This window comes from Podarcis melisellensis (genome assembly GCF_964234715.1).
Source record: "Podarcis melisellensis genome assembly, chromosome: 14".
NCBI lineage: Eukaryota > Metazoa > Chordata > Lepidosauria > Squamata > Lacertidae > Podarcis > Podarcis melisellensis.
Window position 1 is genome coordinate 25,550,852 of NC_138546.1, and position 20,018 is coordinate 25,570,869.

At 46.2% G+C, this 20,018-nt stretch overlaps 1 protein-coding gene and 1 long non-coding RNA gene across 2 annotated transcripts; both read left to right on the top strand.

Annotated features, from left to right (window-relative positions):
- Positions 1-3,225: 3,225 nt before the first annotated feature.
- Positions 3,226-17,414, top strand: CTSH (cathepsin H). Its single transcript, XM_081888171.1, has 12 exons — positions 3,226-3,383; positions 5,099-5,130; positions 6,683-6,788; positions 6,887-6,957; positions 9,937-10,041; positions 10,812-10,898; positions 12,294-12,349; positions 12,990-13,071; positions 13,169-13,237; positions 13,874-13,980; positions 15,084-15,209; positions 17,144-17,414. The coding sequence occupies exons 1-12, from the start codon at positions 3,305-3,307 to the stop codon at positions 17,217-17,219; spliced, it is 996 nt and encodes a 331-aa protein (XP_081744297.1). The 5' UTR covers positions 3,226-3,304; the 3' UTR covers positions 17,220-17,414.
- Positions 17,415-18,332: 918 nt separating this feature from the next.
- On the top strand, positions 18,333-19,839 carry LOC309356625. The gene is made up of 2 exons (XR_014162878.1): positions 18,333-19,683; positions 19,729-19,839. It is a non-coding gene; the product is annotated as an uncharacterized lncRNA (long non-coding RNA).
- The last annotated feature ends 179 nt before the right edge of the window (positions 19,840-20,018 follow it).

The window sequence follows — 20,018 nt, forward strand, 5'->3', positions numbered from 1 at the left end:
CAAGTTTGAGCAAGGGAGGTTGCTTAGTTCATTAGAAAAGCCTGGTTAAGACCCCCAAAATATGGCTAAGCAGAAGGTCATCTGAGAGGAGGACTGTCTGCAGGAACTCTATGGGAAGACAGGGAGCGGTAACTGTTGTAACCCATCAATCACCAGTTACCAGCCATGCAGCAAAGCTGGGGGCCGTATTTCCTTATGGCAGAGGTTTTCAACCTTTTTGAGTCCATGGCTCCCTTGACCAACTGCATTCTTTCTGCGGCAGCCCTGTGGGACTCAGGAGCCCAGTTATGTCACCCCTTGCCAGCAGAGCTTCTCATCCTTTCTTCAACATCCTCCCTTATAGAGTGTCCCCTCAACCTCCTCTCTTCTCCCCTCTCCTTGAAAATCCTCTGGACAGATGCCCCTGGTCTCTGAGCTGCCCCTCCCTGCCCCAAAGAAACATGCCTCTCCTTACTGCCCCACAGGGGCCTGGGACTTGTCAGCCCATTCCCAACAGCAAGGGCTGGCAGACTGGCTGGCTAGACTGCCCTGCCCATCTGCTTGCTTACTCCAAGGCCGCCTCAGCTCCTGGCAACCAGCACCCCTTGGCCAGCCCCAGAGGCACAATTCACCCACAGAGCTTGTAGCCAGGTCTGCTGCAACAAACTGCTGTGCAAGCCTTTGGAAGGCAGAGACATGAGAGGGGATTAGAGGCGGGAGGGAAGGAAAGAAAGAGGGACAGAGGCCGGTGTTGCCTGCGGCACCCCTGACCATTCTTCAAGGCACCTCAGGGTGCCACAGCACCCTGGTTGAAAACCACTGCCTTATGGGTAACCTTCCAAGGCTCTCATCCCAGAAGTGGGCGGGGCCAGAGGCAAAAGTGGGTGGTGCAATTAATGGAAATCCTTCCTTCACTAGATCACTTTCTGCACACAGTTGCACATCCCTCTCTATCTTCCATCCAGATAAGCAAGAGACATTGTTTATTTTATTGCTCATTTTAATTACTCCATTTATATCCTGCCCTTCCTCCTGAAGGAGCCCAGGGCAGCAGACACAGCAATTGTGTGTGTGTGTGTGTGTGTGTGTGTGTGTGGTTTGAGAGCAAGTGTGGTGTAGTGGTTAGAGCATCAGGCTACAACCTGGGAGACCAGAGTTCAAATCCCCACTTGACCATGATACTCACTGGGTGACCTTCGGCCAGTCACTGCCTGTCAGCCTAACCTACCACACAGGGTTGTTGTGGGGATTAAATGAGGTAGGGAGGAGCCATCTACATCACCTTGAGCTCCTTGGAGAAAAAGATGTGATATAAAAAGAATTATGTCTCTCTGTGTGTGTGTGATTAAAAACCTAAAAACCATATAAAAACATCCTAAAAAGTTAGAAACTATGGGTGGAATTCAACTGTGCTTACAAATGTTCTGCCTGCATAAGCATGTCAGGTTGCTAGAGGGAACTGTCCCCCTTCTGCCATGTACTGTTCTGGAGGTTCTCCCAAGCTGCCCCTCAAGTCATTTTTTTGGGTGGGTGGAAAAAGGGAAAGCTCTATTGCATAAGCAGAAGCCATTTCACTCAAGTTTGTTAGGTGAATTCCACCCACTATCTCAACGGATGATCTCAGGGTAGCAGGACCAGTGTCCTTCAGCCACTACATTCACCTGGGTAAATATGAATGTGTTTAAATTCCTCCTCAAAGTCAATAATGATGCTGGCAGATGCAATCTTGCCAGGGAAGGCATTCCACAAACAGGGAGTCGCCATGGAAAAGGCCCTGTCCCAGGTCAACGCCAACCAGATGGCACCACCAGCGAAGCCTCACATGCTGATCATCAAAGGGTCTGAGAACAGAATTCAAAGACACATGTTCCATCCCACCAAAAACACTTGAGGTTTGAAGGAATGTGGCCTGAGGAGAGTTCCAGGGGCCCAACAGAGGGGCTGGAGGGGGGGCTACATTTGGGATTTTCCGTGCATAAGGGGTCTTTGACTGAGATGAACCCTTTGACTAGGATCAATTCCAATGGGAGAGGGAAGGAGGCCTCTGGCAGCCAAACGGATGAGTTGCTCTAACCTTCTGGTTCTGGCTGGGTTGATGGGAGTTGTAGCTCCAAACACCGTGAGGGCAACAGGTTGGGGCAGGCTAGAAGTAAGCTGGGGCAGGAGTAGTAGAAGAAAACAGGGAGTCCAAGCTTGAAAACAACTGGTCCAGTTGGGCTCTCACTCTGCTTCTGCCCCCACCACTGAAATGCAGTGTGGTGTAGTGGTGAGAGTCTTGGACCAGGTTTTAAATCACCACTTGCCCATTAAGCTCATGGGGGCAGGCACTGCATTTCCCAGCCTAACCTACCTCATAGGCAGTGCTATTTTTATGGACAAAGAGGTGCTGGAACTCACCATGAACACCTCCCTCTTTCACTTAGAATGGCAATGGCAGTGGAACTGTTCTGGCTAGTTCCCCCTGGAAAAAAAGCCCTGCTCCCAGGGGTGCTGTGAACATAAGAAGAGGCTGCTGGATCAGGCCAGTTGCCTATCTGGTTCAGCATCCACTTTCCACAGTGGTCAACCAGATGTCCGTGGAAAACCTGCGAACAGGATCTGAGCACAAGAGAACTCTCCACTTCTGTGGTTTCCAGCGATTGGTATTCAAAAGAATTGCTGCCTCCGACTATGCAGAGCATAGCAGCCATCAATAGCTCCCCCCCCCCCCATGAATTTGTCTAATCCTCTTTTAAAGGCCTCCAAGTTGATGGCCATCACTGCCTCCTGTTGGAGGCAGTTCCAGAGTTTAACTTTGCGCTGCCTATGCGACAGGGGGTGATTAAATGAGATTGGGGAGAAGCAGGTCCGCCACCTTGAGCTCTTTGAAGAAGAATGGTGGATGAGAAAGAAAGAAAGAAAGAAAGAAAGAAAGAAAGAAAGAAAGAAAGAAAGAAAGAAAGAAAGAAAGAAAGAAAGAAAGAAAGAAAGAAAGAAAGAAAGAAAGAAAGAAAGAAAGAAAGAAAGAAAGAAAGAAAGAAAGAAAGAAAGAAAGAAAGAAAGAAAGAAAGAAAGAAAGAAAGAAAGAAAGAAAGAAAGAAAGAAAATTCTTCTTGACAGCCTCCTTGGAAGCACCTGCTCTTCGTTGGGAGAGCAGCGGCGTGGCTTCTGAGCGCGGGCAGAGTGCGCCTCTCGCCTTCCCCGGTCACGGGCTGGAAGGGGCTGGCCTCTCCTCCCTCTCTGCCCTCCCCCGGAGGCGGCCACCGCTGCTGCTGCTGCTCCACCTCCTCCCCGGCGGCGTCCCGAGGCTCGCAGTCCGACTCCGGCCGTCTCCACCGCGGGCGAGATGCGGGCGCAGCTGCTGCCGCTGTTCCTGCTTGCGGTGTTCTCCGCGCTCGGCTCCTGCCTGCTCAGCCCCCAGGAAGGTACGGCGGAGAGCGAGCGGGGGTGGGGGGCACGAGAGAGGGAGCCAGGACCCCTCCCCCGAGAGGGGGGGAGGAGCCGGTGACGATTTGTGGGGGGCTCCGAAGGGGAGGCTGGCGCAAGAAGCGCACCTCTATCCGGGGGAGTGAAAGAAAAACGGGGACGTAGGAGCCTCCGCGCCTGGCCCCGTTTCTCCCCACGCCACATTCCTTTCGCTTTCACTACTGCGCCCTCGGAGGGTTTGGCCAGGAGCGCGCGTGTCCTCAAGCGCCCGCAGAAAAATGGAGGCGACTAGTGGGAGAGCAGTCAAAGTGCGCCTGCCTCCCCCCGCTCAGAGTTTTGTGTTTTTATCTTGTATTTTATGCTGTGAACCCCCCTGAGATCTCCGGATGAAGGGCGGTATACAAATTTAATAAATAAGGGATTATTCATTATTATACTATTAACTTCTCTGCCTCCCTTCACCGGCTGGGATGGCAGGAACTTGAGTGGGTGGTCACCATCGTCCTGGGCGAGGGGTGTGCGGAGGTGCAGCTTGCTTCTGTGCATAATGTGCGGTGTAGTGGTTAGAATGTCGGACTAGGGACCTGTGTGAGCAGGGTTCAAATCCCCGCACAGCCATGAAGCTCACTAGGTGACCTTGGGCCTGACCGACCTCATAGGGTTGTCGTGAGGATAAAGTAGTTATGCCTGCTATTTTGAGCTCCTTGCAGGATAGGCAGGATATACAGGGTGAGTCTTTTAAAAGAGGCCCCGTGGAACATGGGTACGGTACAGTGGTAAAGGTAAAGGTAAAGGTACCCCTGCCCGTACGGGCCAGTCTTGACAGACTCTGGGGTTGTGCGCCCATCTCACTTAAAAGGCCAGGGGCCAGCGCTGTCCGGAGACACTTCCGGGTCACATGGCCAGTGTGACATCGCTGCTCTGGCGAGCCAGAGCTGCACACGGAAACGCCGTTTACCTTCCCGCTGGTAAGCGGTCCCTATTTATCTACTTGCACCCGGAGGTGCTTTCGAACTGCTAGGTTGGCAGGCGCTGGGACCGAGCAGCGGGAGCGCACCCCGCAGCAGGGATTCGAACCACCGACCTTTCGATCAGCAAGTCCTAGGCGCTGAGGCTTTAACCCACAGCGCCACCTGTGTCCCCGGTACAGTGGTACCTCGGGTCAAAAAGTTAATTCGTTCTGGAGGTCCGTTCTTAACCTGAAACTGTTCTTAACCTGAGGCACCACTTTAGGTAATGGGGCCTCCCGCTGCCGCTGCACCACCGCCACACGATTTCTGTTCTCATCCTGAAGCAAAGTTCTTAACCCAAGTTACTATTTCTGGGTTAGCAGAGTCTGTAACCTGAAGCGTCTGTAACCCGAGGTACCACTGTACTCTGTATCCACCGGGCCTCTTTTAAAGGACTCAGCCTGTAAATGCTAATAATAAGATGTGAAACAGAATCTTGCTAATTAGTAGCTTAGGGTAGCATTTAATACACATCCAGCTCACACTGAAAGCAGATGACTTCTGCCAAAGACTTCAGGGAACTGTCATTTGTTAAGGCTGTTGCAGCCTATAGCTCTGTGAAGGGGAAACTACCATTCCCATGATTCTTTGGGAGATGTTCGGTGGCTTAATGGGGAGTTGGATGTGCATTAAATGTATGGTGCGGATCTGCCCTTTCTTTTCTAAAAGTCTCTTGTTTTGTCTTTTTCTTCTTCCCTCAACAGAGGAATTTCTCTTCAAGACATGGATGTCTCAGGTAAGGCCCTCCTGCCCATTCATAAGCCGCCACTCCCCCAAAGTTAGGTATAACCCCCTATGCTCAAGGCCTGTTTCACTTTCCCTTGGCCTGGTTCCACTGGAAGGGACTTTCCTGCTGGACTTTCAAGGGAGAGTGGGAGAGAAGAGAGCAAGTGCTGCCTTCGTCTCCCTCCCGAGGGTTTTTTAGGTCTTTCTCAAAAAGTGCTGGATTCAGAGAGTCACTTTGAATTAAATTGGAACTAATGGGAAATATCTCCACAAGTCAGCATTTTGCATAACTGTCTTCCAAACAGCCACCTCCTTTTGTCACCTTTCAGCATGCAGTAAAAGGCAGCTCATTTCCTTCCCTCCAGGAAGCACCTCGCCCTTCCTATTCAATCCCCCAGGGAGGGTGGCCTAAGCTGTGTGTGTTTTTTTCCACACAGGTGCCTGCCTGCCTAGAAACAAAGGTGCAAAGCCATGCAGCCCCAGTGAGTCAGTTGCTAGGTCTGAAATGATGACAAACTGGTTTCTGAGCATCTCTCTTTATTATTATTATTAGTAGTAGTAGTATTTATTAATAATAATAAATACTTAGGATATACTGTTGTTCATAAAAATATATCTAGAGTCATACATATAGCCATGCAATAAAAACTGAAATTTTAGATTTTTTGAGCATGTGGCCAAGAGGACCCCATGCCAAAGAATTGTTCATTACAGGACCAGCTCAGGCAATCAGTGGCCTTTTAAACTGGGTTGGGGCGGGGTTATGGTTTCGTTTGTTATTATGGTTTTTATATTGCAATCTGCCCTGTGATCTTTAGATGAAGGACAGTATAGAAATTTAATAATAGTAGTAGTAGTGGTTGTTGTTGTTTAGTCGTGTCCGACTCTTCGTGATTCCATGGACCAGAACACGCCAGGCACTCCTGTCTTCCACTGCCTCCCACAGTTTGGTCAAACTCATGCTGGTAGCTTCGAGAACACTGTCCATCCATTCGTCCTCTGTCGTCCCCTTCTCCTTGTGTCCTCAATCTTTCCTAACATCAGGGTCTTTTCCAGGGAGTCTTCTCTTCTCATGAGGTGGCCAAAGTATTGGAGCCTCAGCTTCACGATCTGTCCTTCCAGTGAGCACTCAGGGCTGATTTCCTTCAGCATGGATGGGTCTGATCTTCTTGCAGTCCATGAGACTCTCAAGAGTCTCCTCCAGCACCATAATTCAAAAGCATCAATTCTTTGGCGATCAGCCTTCTTGATGGTCCAGCTGTCACTTCCATACATAGTAGTAGTGGTACTAAATGGAATAAATGATGCCTGAAGAGCTGCAGGTTCACCACCTGCATCACAGCAGGCAGATTATGTCTTGGTCTCTTACCAGCCACCAGTTCCCATGTCTCAGTTCCATGACTGAAATGCATACTTGCAGATTGAAGTGGGGTTGGGGACTTCCAAAGAAGGTGCGGTTTGTGAGCAAGGGAGGGGGAGGCACTTCTCTGTTCTAAATCTGCCCAGAGTTGCACTTTCACTTCTGCGTCCTGCAGCTGCTGTGTCCTTCCTCTCTCCCACAGAACAACAAGCAGTACGGCCCGGAGGAGTATCAGCGGCGCTTTCAGATCTTCCTTAGTAACAAGCAGAAGATTGAGAAGCACAATGCTGGGAATCATACCTTCCAAAGTACGGACCCTGCTCTTGAGATACCTTTTAAAAGAGGGCAAGGTTGACTGCAGACCTGGCTTCACAACTCCCTCTTCTCTCTCTCCTTCTTTCCTCAGTGGGTCTGAACCAGTTTGCCGACATGACATTTGCTGAATTCAGGAAAAAGTATCTCTGGCGCGAACCCCAGGTAAATGCGCCTTCCTGCCATTTCCCTCCCCACCCCACCACCCCCATCATACAAGAAATGCTTGGGGGCTCACCATGCAACCCTGGGATTGCGTCCTTGCCATGTTCTCTATTGCACATGTCTTTCGGAATTCACAGGTGTGCGTCCTTCACACGTAACCCTTAAGCATGCTTGTGCAAGAGAGGAATCCTTACATGGATTGACTGTGTGCCTTGGCCCCAGAGAATGCATCTAAGAAAGTTCAAAATCCAGGAAGCCAGACCCACACACAAAGCCTGGGATTGAATGCCAGTGCATCTGATTCTTGCAGCAGGTGGCGGGAGGGGTGGGGGTGGAGATTCAGTTTCACAGCAAGCAATGCACTGCAGCATACCAACAGAAATTTATTGTTGTACTTATCATTATTATGTTTATTTATTTATATCCTGCCTTTGCCCCAGAATGGGACTCCAGGTGGCATACCCAAATTAAAGCAACACAGATAAAACGCCAAAAGCTAAAAACATATAACATATAATAGTTAAAAAGTAATTCAACTCCAAAAGAATTAAAAATATATAAAAAACAAATATACAAAAATGCAAATAGTATAAACAGCACAGCAATATAGTCGTACCTTGGATCCCGAACGCGTTGCAAGTCAAACGTTTTGGCTCCTGAACACAGCAAACCTGGAAGTGACTGTTCCAGTTTGCGAACTATTTTTGGAAGCCAAACATCCGACGGGGCTTCTGCGGCTTCCGATTGGCTACAGGAGATTCCTGCAGCCAATAAGAAGCTGTGCTTTGGTTTCTGAATGTTTTGGAAGTTGAATGGACTTCCGGAACGGATTCTGTTTGACTTCCAAGGTATGAGTGTATTAAACCCCTTTCCTTTTAAAAGCAGCCCTTTACCAAAGCCTGTCAGAATAAAACAGTCTTCCCCTGCTGGTGGAATGGCAACAAGGAGGAAGCCAGTCTAATTTCCCTAAGAAAGGAGTTCAAAAGCCTGGGAGCAGTCACTGACAGAGCCCTCTCCCATGTCACCACCAAGCATGCCTCTGAGGGTGGCAGGACTAAGGGAAAGGCCTCCTCCAAAGATCTCAGAGCCCAGGCAGCTTCGTATGGGAGAAGATGATCCTTCAGACAGCTTGGGCCCAAGCCAAATAGGGCTTAATAGGTCCTAACTTGTGCCTTTTGCACCAGCGTCGAAGCAGTGATTCTTCAACATCAACTGGTGTTCAACAAAAGAGGTTTAAAGACTCTCTCAAGGCAAATCTTTAAAAATATAGTATAAACACACACCGACAACTGGGAAACGCTGGCCTGCGAGCGCTCCAGTTGGAGAACAGCCTTTACCAAAGGTGTCATGGGCTTTGAAGATGCTCAAACTCAGGACGCAAGGGAGAAACATGCTAAGAGGAAGGCACGCTTGGCAAATCCACACTGTGATCAACTCCCATCCAGAAACCTATGTCCCTACTGTGGAAGGACGTGTGGATCCAGAACTGGCCTCCACAGTCACTTATGGACTCACTGTTAAGACTGTGTTCGTGGAAGACAATCTTACTTGGCTACAAGGGATCGCCAAAGAAGAAGACTGTGCTCTTCTACTTTCACAACCGTATAGAAAGAATAAATTCTCAGAAGAGAGGGAGAAACACATCGTCCTAAAGAAAAAGGAAGGAAGCACATCAGTTTGGTGCAAAGCTCCGGAAGATAGAGCAGAGCTTAAAATTTATCTGTCACAGCTGGAACAATAGTGTGTGTGTGTGTGTGTGTGTGTGTGTGTGTGCTGTATTTAATTTTTTAATTTCATAAAATTCATATACAGACAGTTAAAATGCCTATTTAAAGCATTCAGTAAATTAAAATTATCAGTGATAAGCTAAACACAGATCAACATTCAACATACCTGGATAGGCTTTCCTAAATAAAAAAAATTACAGCAAAAGGTCCTCCCTGTCAATTGGCAGGTAGTTTCAAAGTGTATGTGATAAAAGACTTGAGTTTTTACACCTCTCTTTCCAAAGGATATACATTGGACTTAGTATTTATATGGCCCCTTTTCAGGTGGTCATAGTGATTCACTTATACTATCTCAAGCCTGAAATTAAAGGTGATGCTGGATTAGCAAGGACCCAGCACCCAGGGGGCATTTCAGGAGGTTCCTTCACCTCCGCATGCCACATTCACGTGCCAGGGGATCCCATGGACCAGGCAGGTGCTGTATGGGGAGTGGGTGAGCACCCAGTTTAAATATGGAGTACTGCATTTTATGAACACATTATTACCCAAATTGAATTCAGCTTCTGAAAATAGAGCTCTTAACAGTCTAATAATAAGACATCCTGGAAACACACAAAGTCTGGAGGAGGAAGACAGCGTGTTTTAAATAGAGGCTTTAAAAATACTTTCCTGTAAGCAATAAAATGCTGGGGTTGTGTTTTGTTTTTTCAAAAATAGGGACTTGAGCAGTTTTATTTCATTGCCTTATTTTTGCTCTGTAATGCATTGAAAGTGAAAAATATTTTTGTAAACCCTAGAATCAGAAAAAAATATTTTCTTAAAACAGGCTAGCCAACTTACTTGTGAATTTTACTCTCAAGTCATTATTGCAATTCCCAGTAGGATTATTTTACATATAATTAGTGTAGTCCCTTCTATGGAAGATAATAAAAAGAATAATAAGAGAATACTGTAATAAAAATATATGGAGAAGGGTTGCCAAGCGTCATATGGTGAGCTCATGTTGGTGGTGGTGTCTGATACTATTTTGCTCCTGCAGCTGAAGTGAGGCTGCAGGTGGGAGATGGTGGCTTGCAGAGGTGGCAATTGAGCCAGAGACTCCACCAGCCTCCAAGCCCCCATTCTTATTTGATGTGCCGCAGCGGATTGTGGCCAACCAACATGGCAACGCTCACCACTTGTGGCTCAGGGGCTTCTGTGTCTGGGGAACGTCAGCTGCCAGCTGAGTGAGGAGCTCTCTTGTTGTTTTCAGAACTGCTCAGCCACCATTGGCAACTTCATCAGCCGTGGTGGGGCATGTCCAAAAACCATAGACTGGAGGAAGAAAGGAAATTTTGTGACACCTGTGAAAAATCAGGTAAGGAACTGATCCTGAAGTCCACTCTCCCACCCTCAACTGTTAGTCCCACAGAGCAATTGAAAATATGCTTCCACTGGAGGCTCAAAAGGGTTTTAAATGTAATTCCAGTTGTGGGCTTATGTTTTCCTAAGGATTTTGCTGATAGGGATAGTGCTACAGATATAAACTTGGTTTGCACATAACATTAAAACACAGTTTATTAACCCACGGCTCAGTGTTATGCGTGAACTATAGTTTCTCTACTGCCAACAAACCACGTCCTGAAGCCATGGTTTGATGTCAACTTAAGCCTTTGGGCTTAACCTTGGGCTTGGTGTTACATGCGAACCTAGCCCCTTAACTATGGTTTGTTTGGCTCCCCCACCCCAGATGCTCACCAAACTACAAAGGCATAAGTTGCTGGAAAACAAGCTGTGAGGAACAAACTGTGGTTTGTTTGACTATCTATGGCACAGCTTTTGGTTTGTTGAACAAACCATGGTTTAGAATCAGGTGTGAAACCAGGCCACTGTGCCTTCCTTTACCTGTGGGAAGCGAGTTGTTGCTTTTTCACATGCCTTCCCCTTCCTTCTTGTCATTTTTGAATTTACTGACTTGCTCTGTATGTTGTATATGACCAATGAGCTGTATTTTGATGTTCTGAATGTTTGCTGTAAGTTGCTTTGGGTGAAAAAGCGCCATATGTAAGTAAAAAGCGCCATATGTAAGTAAACTCAGTCAACCAGTCTTCTTTCTTCCATCCATCTGACTTCTCCCTCCTCCTCAAGGGTCCCTGTGGCAGTTGCTGGACTTTCTCAACCACTGGGTGCTTGGAGTCTGCTATTGCCATTGCAACAGGAAAGCTACTGGACCTGGTAAGGCTCCCCTGTTGAACTCTGGCCTTGTTGAACTCTGGCCTATCTGGTTCCCTCTATTCCATGTCTGTGTGGCCTGTGTTAACCTCATGAAAGTCTAGGCCACATCCGGGTTAAGAAAAAGTGGCTTGCCTCTTCAGAACCATGTGGAGACAAAAGGACTGGGCATCCACGGCAGCAAAAAGGGAATGTCAGAAGCTCAACATGCATTTAGAGTAGCTGAAAGCAGCAAAGCTCATGTACGCGCAGCAACACACAGCCAAAAAGCTGAAGGTCTTGCTCAAGGAGATTTGTCCACAGCCAGAGGCAGGCGTTACAAGTTAATTTGGAGTTAATTCTCTAACTTGTAATGCCTGTTCCCTTTCGGGAGCCTCCCTCTGGTTGTGGACAAATCTCCCTGAGCAAGAAAAACATCTGGAGGGCCGAGTTTGCCTATGCCTGGATTAATTGAATGCAGGTTTTAGAAGGGACAGGCTTCCACTTCCTACTTTTAGGTGCAGGCCAATTTACCTGGAAACCAGGGATTGAAGAAACCCTTCTCAGGCTGTAGTTAATGTAATCTTTCTATAAGGTGTGACCGAAAAGTTCGGTGAATGGTCACAGAAATCGGACAGCAATAAATATTTGAACCTACAACCTTACAGGCCTTCAAAGTAGCCCCCCTCTGATACAATGCACCATTGACAACGTTCGTTGGAAACTTCTGGAGAAGTCCTCTTTTTGTACTGCTTTCAGTTCCCTCGTCACAGCAGCTTGGACATGTGAAATGTTGGGAAATCTGTGCCCTTTCAGTGCAGATTTCAGTTTTGGAAAAAGAGAGAAATCCAGTGGGGCCAGATTGGGAGAATATGGAGGCTGGGACAACTCAGTAATGATTTCATGCGGAACATGTCATCATTTGGACGGAGAAATGCCGATCCCATATCAATAACTCATGAACTCTATCGTTGCCGCCGTTCTGCTTGTCGACGGTCTGCCAGACTGAGGGTCATCTTCAATGGTTTGCCACCCTTCACAGAAATGCTTAAACCACTCATACACTGTCTTTTGAGTTACAGCTTCATCTCCGTACACAACTGTGAGCATTTTGTGGGTTTCCAGTGCCGATTGCATGTTTGAATATTTCTCGCGGTCCGATTTCTGTGACCATTCATCAAACTTTCCGGTCACACGTTGTGTATTTATAGTACTGAATTTTTTTTGTATGTTCTCATATTTGCTACTGTCCTGTTTTATTATGTTACTATAACATTGCTTTTGCACTGTTTTGATTTTGAGATGCATTCCTGTTTTCTTTGCTGTAAGCTTTTATGAGCCTATTTATTATTTTTTTGTGTGAAAAGGCAGTACACAAATAAAATTATAAATGAATACAGGAGTGTCTCCCTCCCCCAGGCTGAACAGCAACTGGTTGACTGTGCTCAGGCCTTCAACAACCATGGATGTAGTGGGTAAGTTCAAGGTGTTACTATCAGTATATAAAGCCCTTAACAAGTTAGTACAAGTTTACTTGTGTTACCACTTTACCTCATATACACCCACTCAACTGCTTTGGTTGGCGGAACTGACACTGGTGCCACGTAACTTGTTCTGTGTTTGTAATATTCATTCTTTTAGTGTGCCAGCACCTACACTTTGGAACTCCCTGCCTCTTGATATCATTTGACATTTTTCGGTGCCAGCTGAAATCATTTTTGTTTAGATCGGCCTATTTAGACATTTAAAACATTGATGCAAGTCTTAATCTGTTTTTTAGTCTCTTTGTAATTTAACTTCCTGAAAGTGTTAAATTATTGTTAATTTTTCTTATGGTTTTGTCTTTTCTGTAAACTGCTTTGGGGATTTTCACAATCGAGCTGCATATAATTTTTATGGATTTTTATGAAAGATACGTAAGTAGCAGCATCTGGGAGACAACCCCCCCCCCAAATCTTCTGAGTAATCTCAGCCCTTCCTTATCATAGTAATACCTTCAAACTCAGTGTTCCATCCCCTGCATCCCCCTTCCCACAACCTTCCTCAATCTCCACAGCAAGAGAGTAACTCAGAATGAGCAGGCTGATTTGTGCTGTTGTGTCTCTGCCTCCCCAGGGGACTCCCTAGCCAGGCGTTTGAATACATCCTGTACAACAAAGGGCTGATGGGGGAGGATGACTACCCATACACCGCACAGGTATTGTTGCTAGGATTAGGACTGCAGAGTCGAAGAGGGCAGGCACTGCCCTCCACAATGAGCCATCTCTAATGGGCCTCCCTTGTCTCATGCACAGAACGGGACCTGCAAATTCCAAGGTCAGAAGGCCATTGCATTCGTCAAAAAAGTCGTCAACATTACGCTGGTGAGTGACTCCTCCTGCCATGCATTTTGCTTTTCCCAAGAGGTGAAAATAAAATGTAACTGAACTTCTACTGGACGTTTGAACTTGTCCGGCCCCTTCTTAGAAAGAGGGGTAACAGTAAACAGAAAACACCTGGCTGTGGGTGGCGGATTGCTAGTACTTTCCTACTTTGCACATCTTCTCTGGACCTTAAGGAATGGGTCCCGAGTCTCACCACTGTTTGCTTTGTGTCCTGGGGAGTCCCTCCTCAGCCTTTGCTGAGCCAGGGCCAAGCATTGCATATTAAGACAGAGAAGAGAAAGGACTTATTCACGCAGCACATAGTTAAACTCTGGAACTCCCACAGGAGGCAGTGATGCCCACCAACTTGGATGGCTTTAAAAGAGGATAAGACAAATTCATAGAGGTGAGGGCTATCAATGGCTATGCTCTGCCTCCACTGTTGGGGGCATCATTGCTTCTGAATACTAGTTGCTGGAAGCCACTAGAGGGAGGGGTGCTCTTGTGCTCAAATCCTGCTTGTGGGTTTCCCACAGGAATCTGGTTGGCTTATGTGATAACAGGATGTTGGACTAGATGTGCCCCTGGCCTGATTCAGCAGGCTCTTCTTATGCTCCTATGACTTTCTCCTTCTAGAATGATGAGCAAGGCATGGTGGAAGCTGTTGGGAGGTACAATCCATTGAGCTTTGCCTTTGAAGTGACAGACGACTTTATGTTATACACGAAAGGTGTTTACACCAGGTGAATATACTGAGCTGTGAACAAGGCAGTGTGTGTGCAATGGGACTGGTTTATAGATAATGCCAAGGGTCATTGTCATGGCCCCGTAGCTCATCTTGCATCTTTCAGGGCATGTTAGCATTTGTGTGGTTGCTCCATGAGGACTCAATGTTTGTCAAGCAAAGAAGGGAGAGCAAGAAAAGATGCTTGATTTTTCATCTGCTCTCTTACCTGGGTTACTTCAGTCTGTTCTGATTTGGTCAGATGACCTCACCTGGAGACTGCTGAAGCCATCAGGGTCAAGGGTCCACCAGCCTTTCCTCACCCACCCACCCCAGTCTGGGACCCTTATAAGGCAAAGATGTTGCTTCATATCCTTGTCTTCCCTCTTAACATTTTTGTAAGGAAAGTTCTTTGCCTTTTTGGCAGAAACATGAATGTGTTTGGTTTTAATTACTGTTGAAATGTTTTGAATCTGTATCACGTCTGTATTTGCATTGTTGTATTAGAGCTGCCTTGGGAAAGCAGCATATACTGTAAATAAAACAGTAATTTAGCATAACACTTTTGGGCATTCCAGTTTGAGAAGTACCTTGGCACCCTGGGATGATGTGTCCAGAGGAGAGCAAGTCAGGGCCTGGAGACCAAATCCTAGGAGGAAAGGTGGCAGGAGAAGTTGGGTATTTTTGCATGATGGGTTCTAATAATCTGAAGGGCTGTTAATATATAGAAGGGCTCTTACATAGGTAGGGGTCAGGGAAGGGGAACCTTTGGCCCTCCAGATGTTGTTGATAAAAAGTGATTGGAGTTGCACTCTGGCCACAAGATCCCCATCCTTGATGGACCACATTAGTTTTCTCTTGTTCCAGAGGTACAACTCAGAGCAACAGGGTCAAATTGCAAGAACAAGTACTGAGATCGAACACTAGGAAGCCTCAGTCTGAGCTGCTGGACAGCGCAAGGGGCTGTCTTCGAAGGTGGTGGGCTCTCTTTCATGGGAGGGTTTTAAGCAGAAACTGCATGGCCCCTCCTCTCATGGATTCTGCAAGCGTAGGTTTCCTGGACAGTAGGTTCCATATTCAACACACAGTATTTTTTTTAGAAAAATCATTTTCTTTCTACAGCAAACACTGTGAGAAAACTCCAGACAAAGTCAATCATGCTGTCCTGGCTGTAGGCTACGGAGAGGAGAATGGCCTTCTGTACTGGATTGTCAAAAATTCCTGGGGCCCCTCGTGGGGCATGGATGGGTAAAGTATTCCTCTTTAGTCTCTGAAACCACCTCCTTTGCTACAGACTCTCTCAGATGCTGAGATCTGCAGAAGATGGCCTTTTGGTAACTCCTTTGCCTTCAGAGGCATAGGGTGGAGGTGGCGGTGGCCCAAGAGATTGCCTTCTCTGTGGTGGCCCCTAAGCTGTGGAATGCCCTCCCCACAGTGGTTTGTCTGGCACCTTCATTATACAGCTTCTGGTTGTTTTAAATGGTTTTTAAGACTTTAACCCGCCCTGGTACCTTAGGGTGAAGGACAGATAATAAAATTACTATTATTAATAAACCAACCTTTGCCAACTTGGTGCTGTCCAGATGTTTTGGGTTACAATTCCCATCAGCCCCAGCTGGCTGGTGGGAGTTGTAGTCAGAAATATATAGCTAGACTCAATGGCTGTTTCGGGATTCTTAGCTGATTCTCTGGCACCATCTAGTGGCTTGCTTCAGGGCTGAGGATAATAATATCAAGAATTAGGTCGCCAATTCCATCCATAGAAAGCCCACAAAGGATCCTCCCTGCCAGCTCTCATTAGACTCGATCAGGCCATAAATATTAAAGATTTACTTGGGCATCATGAAAACCCCACCCCTTCTCCCAAATCTGATTTATAATGCAAAAGATTCTTTGGAGTGTTGTAACATTTTAATCCTGCCTATGCACATGTGTCTATGTCGTCCAGGAGCATCACTGTTGTTGTTGTTGTTATTATTAAAATTTTCATTCTCATTAGACAGCTGGGATATGGGGCAAAAGAGGGTTTGGGGCTGGCAGCATCAGCTCCCGTAACTTCTAGGCTAGATTACTGCAATGTGTTATATGTTGGGCTGCCTTTGAAGACTGTTTGATGCTAGTACAGAATGCAGTGGCCAGACTACCAATTGGGACTAGGCTGGTTTGAACATAGAGCAATTCTGGCCTGGGTTCACTGACTGATCATTTGTTTCTGAGCCCAATTCCAAAGTGCTGGTTTTGAACCACAAAGCATTGCACGGCTTGTGGTTCCAGTACCTTAAGGACCCTATTTCCCTATATGAACCTATCCAGCCAGACCCTCAGATTAACATCAGAGGCCTTTCTCTGTGTGTAGTGGCCCATCAATTGCAGAATACCTTCCCCTGAGGCCCCTCAGGTACTCAGCCTTGTGGCAATGGGGTGGTTATTTTGCTGACTGGTTTTTGTGGAAGAACACTGTTGTATATTTGTTTCATTTTAATGGATTTTTAATGCATAGTGTTCTGCTCTTAGGTCTGTAAATTGCCTTGAGACTCCTTTGTGTGAAGTGAGACACTTAATAAATTGAACTAATCTAATCAAGAGAAGCACCATCCCTCAAACTGCTTCTCATGGTCAGGGTGCATCAGGCCAATATTCTAGGAAGGCCTCAAGCATTTCAAGACACACCTTGTCGAATAGAGTCTTAGGAATGTAGGGAGCTGCCTTAGACCAAGGGCTTGTCCACACTTCCACTTGTCCTGTGCCTAGAAAATACGGGTCTGAACAGTTTTGCTTCGATGGTTTTCCCCCTGGAAAACCAGCTCTCCAGCTCTAAATCAGAGCAAACATTAATTCGTAGAAAGCACGATTGATGTTTGCTCTGATTCAGAGGTAAAGATTGTGTTTTCTCAGGGGAAAGCTGCAGGACAAGCAGAAGTCTGGATGAGCCCCAAGTCAGAACACTGGTCCATCTAGCCCAGTGTTGTCTGCTCTGATTGGCAGTGCCTCTTCAGGGTTTTAGACAGGGAGCCTTTCCTAGCCCTACCTGAGGATGCCATTGGGGATTGAACCTGAGAATTTATGCATGCAAAGCACAAGCTCTACCTCTGAGCCACAGCCCTACCTGCCCTTAAGGGTTTTGCGTACTTTCCTCTCTGATAAGGCAACGCCTATGAATGAAAACCTGTTTTCTCTTTTAGATACTTCTATATTGAACGTGGAAAGAACATGTGTGGCCTTGCTGACTGTGCATCTTTCCCAGTCCCTCTTGTCTAAAGCTGGCCTGGATTTGGGTGCCAGAGAACTGGTAGTGATGGGTCACTATGCTGAAAATTGAAGCTGGAATGAAGTTCATCGGAGCCAAGAAGCGGGGCAGTTTATCTTGTAATGGATTTTCAAGCACACACCTCCTCTACATGTGTGTCTGATACCGTGAAAAAAATTTTGACCCAAGTTGCTGCACTTTCCTAGTTCCCTGTGTATCTTGTTTTTCTAACACAGTTGCTCAGCTTATCCAAAATCACGCTCCTTTTCTTAAGATTTTCTTTATTCCCTACCATTGCCCTTGCACATGCTCAGGGCAGCTCACACAATCATAAAAATCCAGCACTAAAACCAAGAGTAAAATCACAGTTTGCAACAAAATCCAGTAAAAGTATCACAGCCAGCAATAATTTAGGTAGGCCAATTGCACTTATGTTCTGAAGGCAATCGGACAAATTTTTAACTACTCTCTGAACACAGACCAACTGAAACAAGGTGGGGAAAACAAGTTCCATAACTGGGGGTCGTGTGTACCTTTTACACCCTTAGATAACTTGTTGTTGGGCTCATTGTTTTGTCTCTGTGTGTCCCAACTCCACTTTTTCTGCTTTCCAGAAACACCTGTTAGTGACTGACTTGAAATCTGTTCTCTCCCTTTCAGCAACCTCAGTGAGGCCTCAACCCATATGCCAAGAAATGCTGAGTTCTGACCAATTACCGTACTTTACACTATTGTTGCTTATCAGCTGCTTTCCCCCACTGCTGCCCCCCTCCCCACCACAAGGGTTGAGTGTCTTTCTAGTGCCTTTCTAGTGAATTCAGCTGGCATGTGGTATAATGCTCTGGAAGCCTTAGAGCAGGGGTCAACAAACTTTCTCAGCTGGGGGCTGGTCCACTGTCCCTCAGACCTTGTGGGGGACTGGACTATATTTTTTGGGGGGGAATGAATGAATTCCTATGCCCCACAGATAACCCAGAGATGCATTTTAAATAAAAGCACACATTCTACCCATGTAAAAACACCAGGCAGGCCACACAAATAACCCAGAGATGCATTTTAAATAAAAGGACATAATCTACTCATGTAAAAACACGCTGAGTGCCAGATTTAGAAGGTGATTAGAGCAGGCATGGCCAAACTTGGCCCTCCAGATATTTTGGGACTACAACTCCCATCATCCCTAGCTAACAGGACCAGTGGTAAGAGATGGTGGGATTCAAAAAGCTTGGTTTTCTCATTCAGCTCAAGCTGCTTCGTATCTCCCAATTCCCAGCATTTTGCACAGCTTTTGTTATCAGAATCCTGCAATAAGAAGCCTTTGTGGAAGAGCTGGCTTGATTTTAAACCAATCTGTTATACAGATTAGCAAGGGGGGCACTTTTACAGCCCTCCCCTTGAGCAAGGGATTGCCTTGTTGATCACGAACAAAACCCAGACAAGGCTGAATTTTTCTTTATTGTTCTGTTTGCAAGTGAGAGTCTCTTTCCGTGCCCCCAATGCAAGGGAGGTGAGAATTCTAGAACAAAATGAGAAACAACTTTAAAATACTTTAGAAATAGTCCAGCCCCTTAGCCAAGACCAATCAAAACCGTAATTCAAACATCACAGACGTGGGTTGTACATGTAAATCAGATCATGTTCAGGGTTTTGTGTTTATTCAACATTTTTACAAGTCTATCGCTCAAGAATTTTGATCAATACGTGCTGATTGCTTTTCCAGGCCAAGCATCTTATTGAAAAGGTGAAAGCCTTGATGTCAGAGATTATTGACACATACTGGCCCCATTCAAGTACAGTATTTTCTTTTGACATGTTTAATTGAGTGCTTGCAAGTGTAAAGATTTGTGGGCTGTGAAGGAGTGATTTTATCTAGAACTTCCTGCAACCAGTTTGGAGGGGTCTCACAGTTCAACTTGAGGCTGAAGATTGCCTTGCTCTTGCTCTGATGATTTGCCTGGTTCATGTTTTATCTGTACACCTATTCCTGAGCACATTTATGTACATATAACCCAATTTTGTATAACAAGTGGTAATGTTTTTGCACAGATTGTTTTTAAAATTACAGTATCTGAACTGTTCCGCTTGAATTGGGAAACTCCTGTATGGTGTTAATATTGTAATGCTGAAGAAATCTTTTAAGATGTTGGGTTATTTGAAATAATCAGTTGCCTTTTACACAGTTTATTTACATTAATCCTGTGTTTAAGCCCATAGCAATAAAATCATGGGCTCCTGTAGGTGATGATGATAATCGTCATGGTCTTAGCCAAGTAAAACAATAGAAATGCTTAACTAACTTACCAATCACATCCGTTCTTCCCCCTGCCCTCAACAAAGTCTTGCCTCCCCCAACAAAAATCTTGGCTACGCCCATGAAGATGGCAGAGCCCCCCTGTTCCTTTAACAGTCCTAATGAAGTGCAAATTCCCGGAAGCTTTTCTGTCCCCTTTGCTAAAACACTGCATCAGGGATCTTGTAATCTGCATCTTGTAATCTGCCCTTGGTTTGCGGGGGGGGGAGGGACGGGATGTTAACAGTTTCTTTGCATTTAAAAGCCTGATTATTTTTGTAAGGATGATGTTTCTAGTTTTGACAAATAAAGGCTCATTGGATTAATAATAATTTTAAAAATGCTGGTCTTGAATTTGTTCTGGGGGCGCCGGATCTGCATCAGAATGAATTGGCCGGGGGAAATGAGGTTGGGGCGGGGGGGGAGCTCATTGGGCGGAGCCATTCCCCGGCCCGCAAAGGCCCGGAGGTGTCCTTTTCCCACCGGACCTTCTGCGGGCGCTGTACCTGACGTCACTTCC

Excerpts from the sequence above, each read along its gene's own strand:
- CTSH (XM_081888171.1), top strand. The coding sequence starts at position 3,305 with ATGCGGGCGCAGCTGCTGCCGCTGTTCCTGCTTGCGGTGTTCTCCGCG. Across the intron at positions 6,789-6,886 it reads TGGGAATCATACCTTCCAAA|TGGGTCTGAACCAGTTTGCC; the intron begins GTACGGACCCTG and ends TTCTTTCCTCAG. Across the intron at positions 10,899-12,293 it reads CAGGAAAGCTACTGGACCTG|GCTGAACAGCAACTGGTTGA; the intron begins GTAAGGCTCCCC and ends TCCCTCCCCCAG.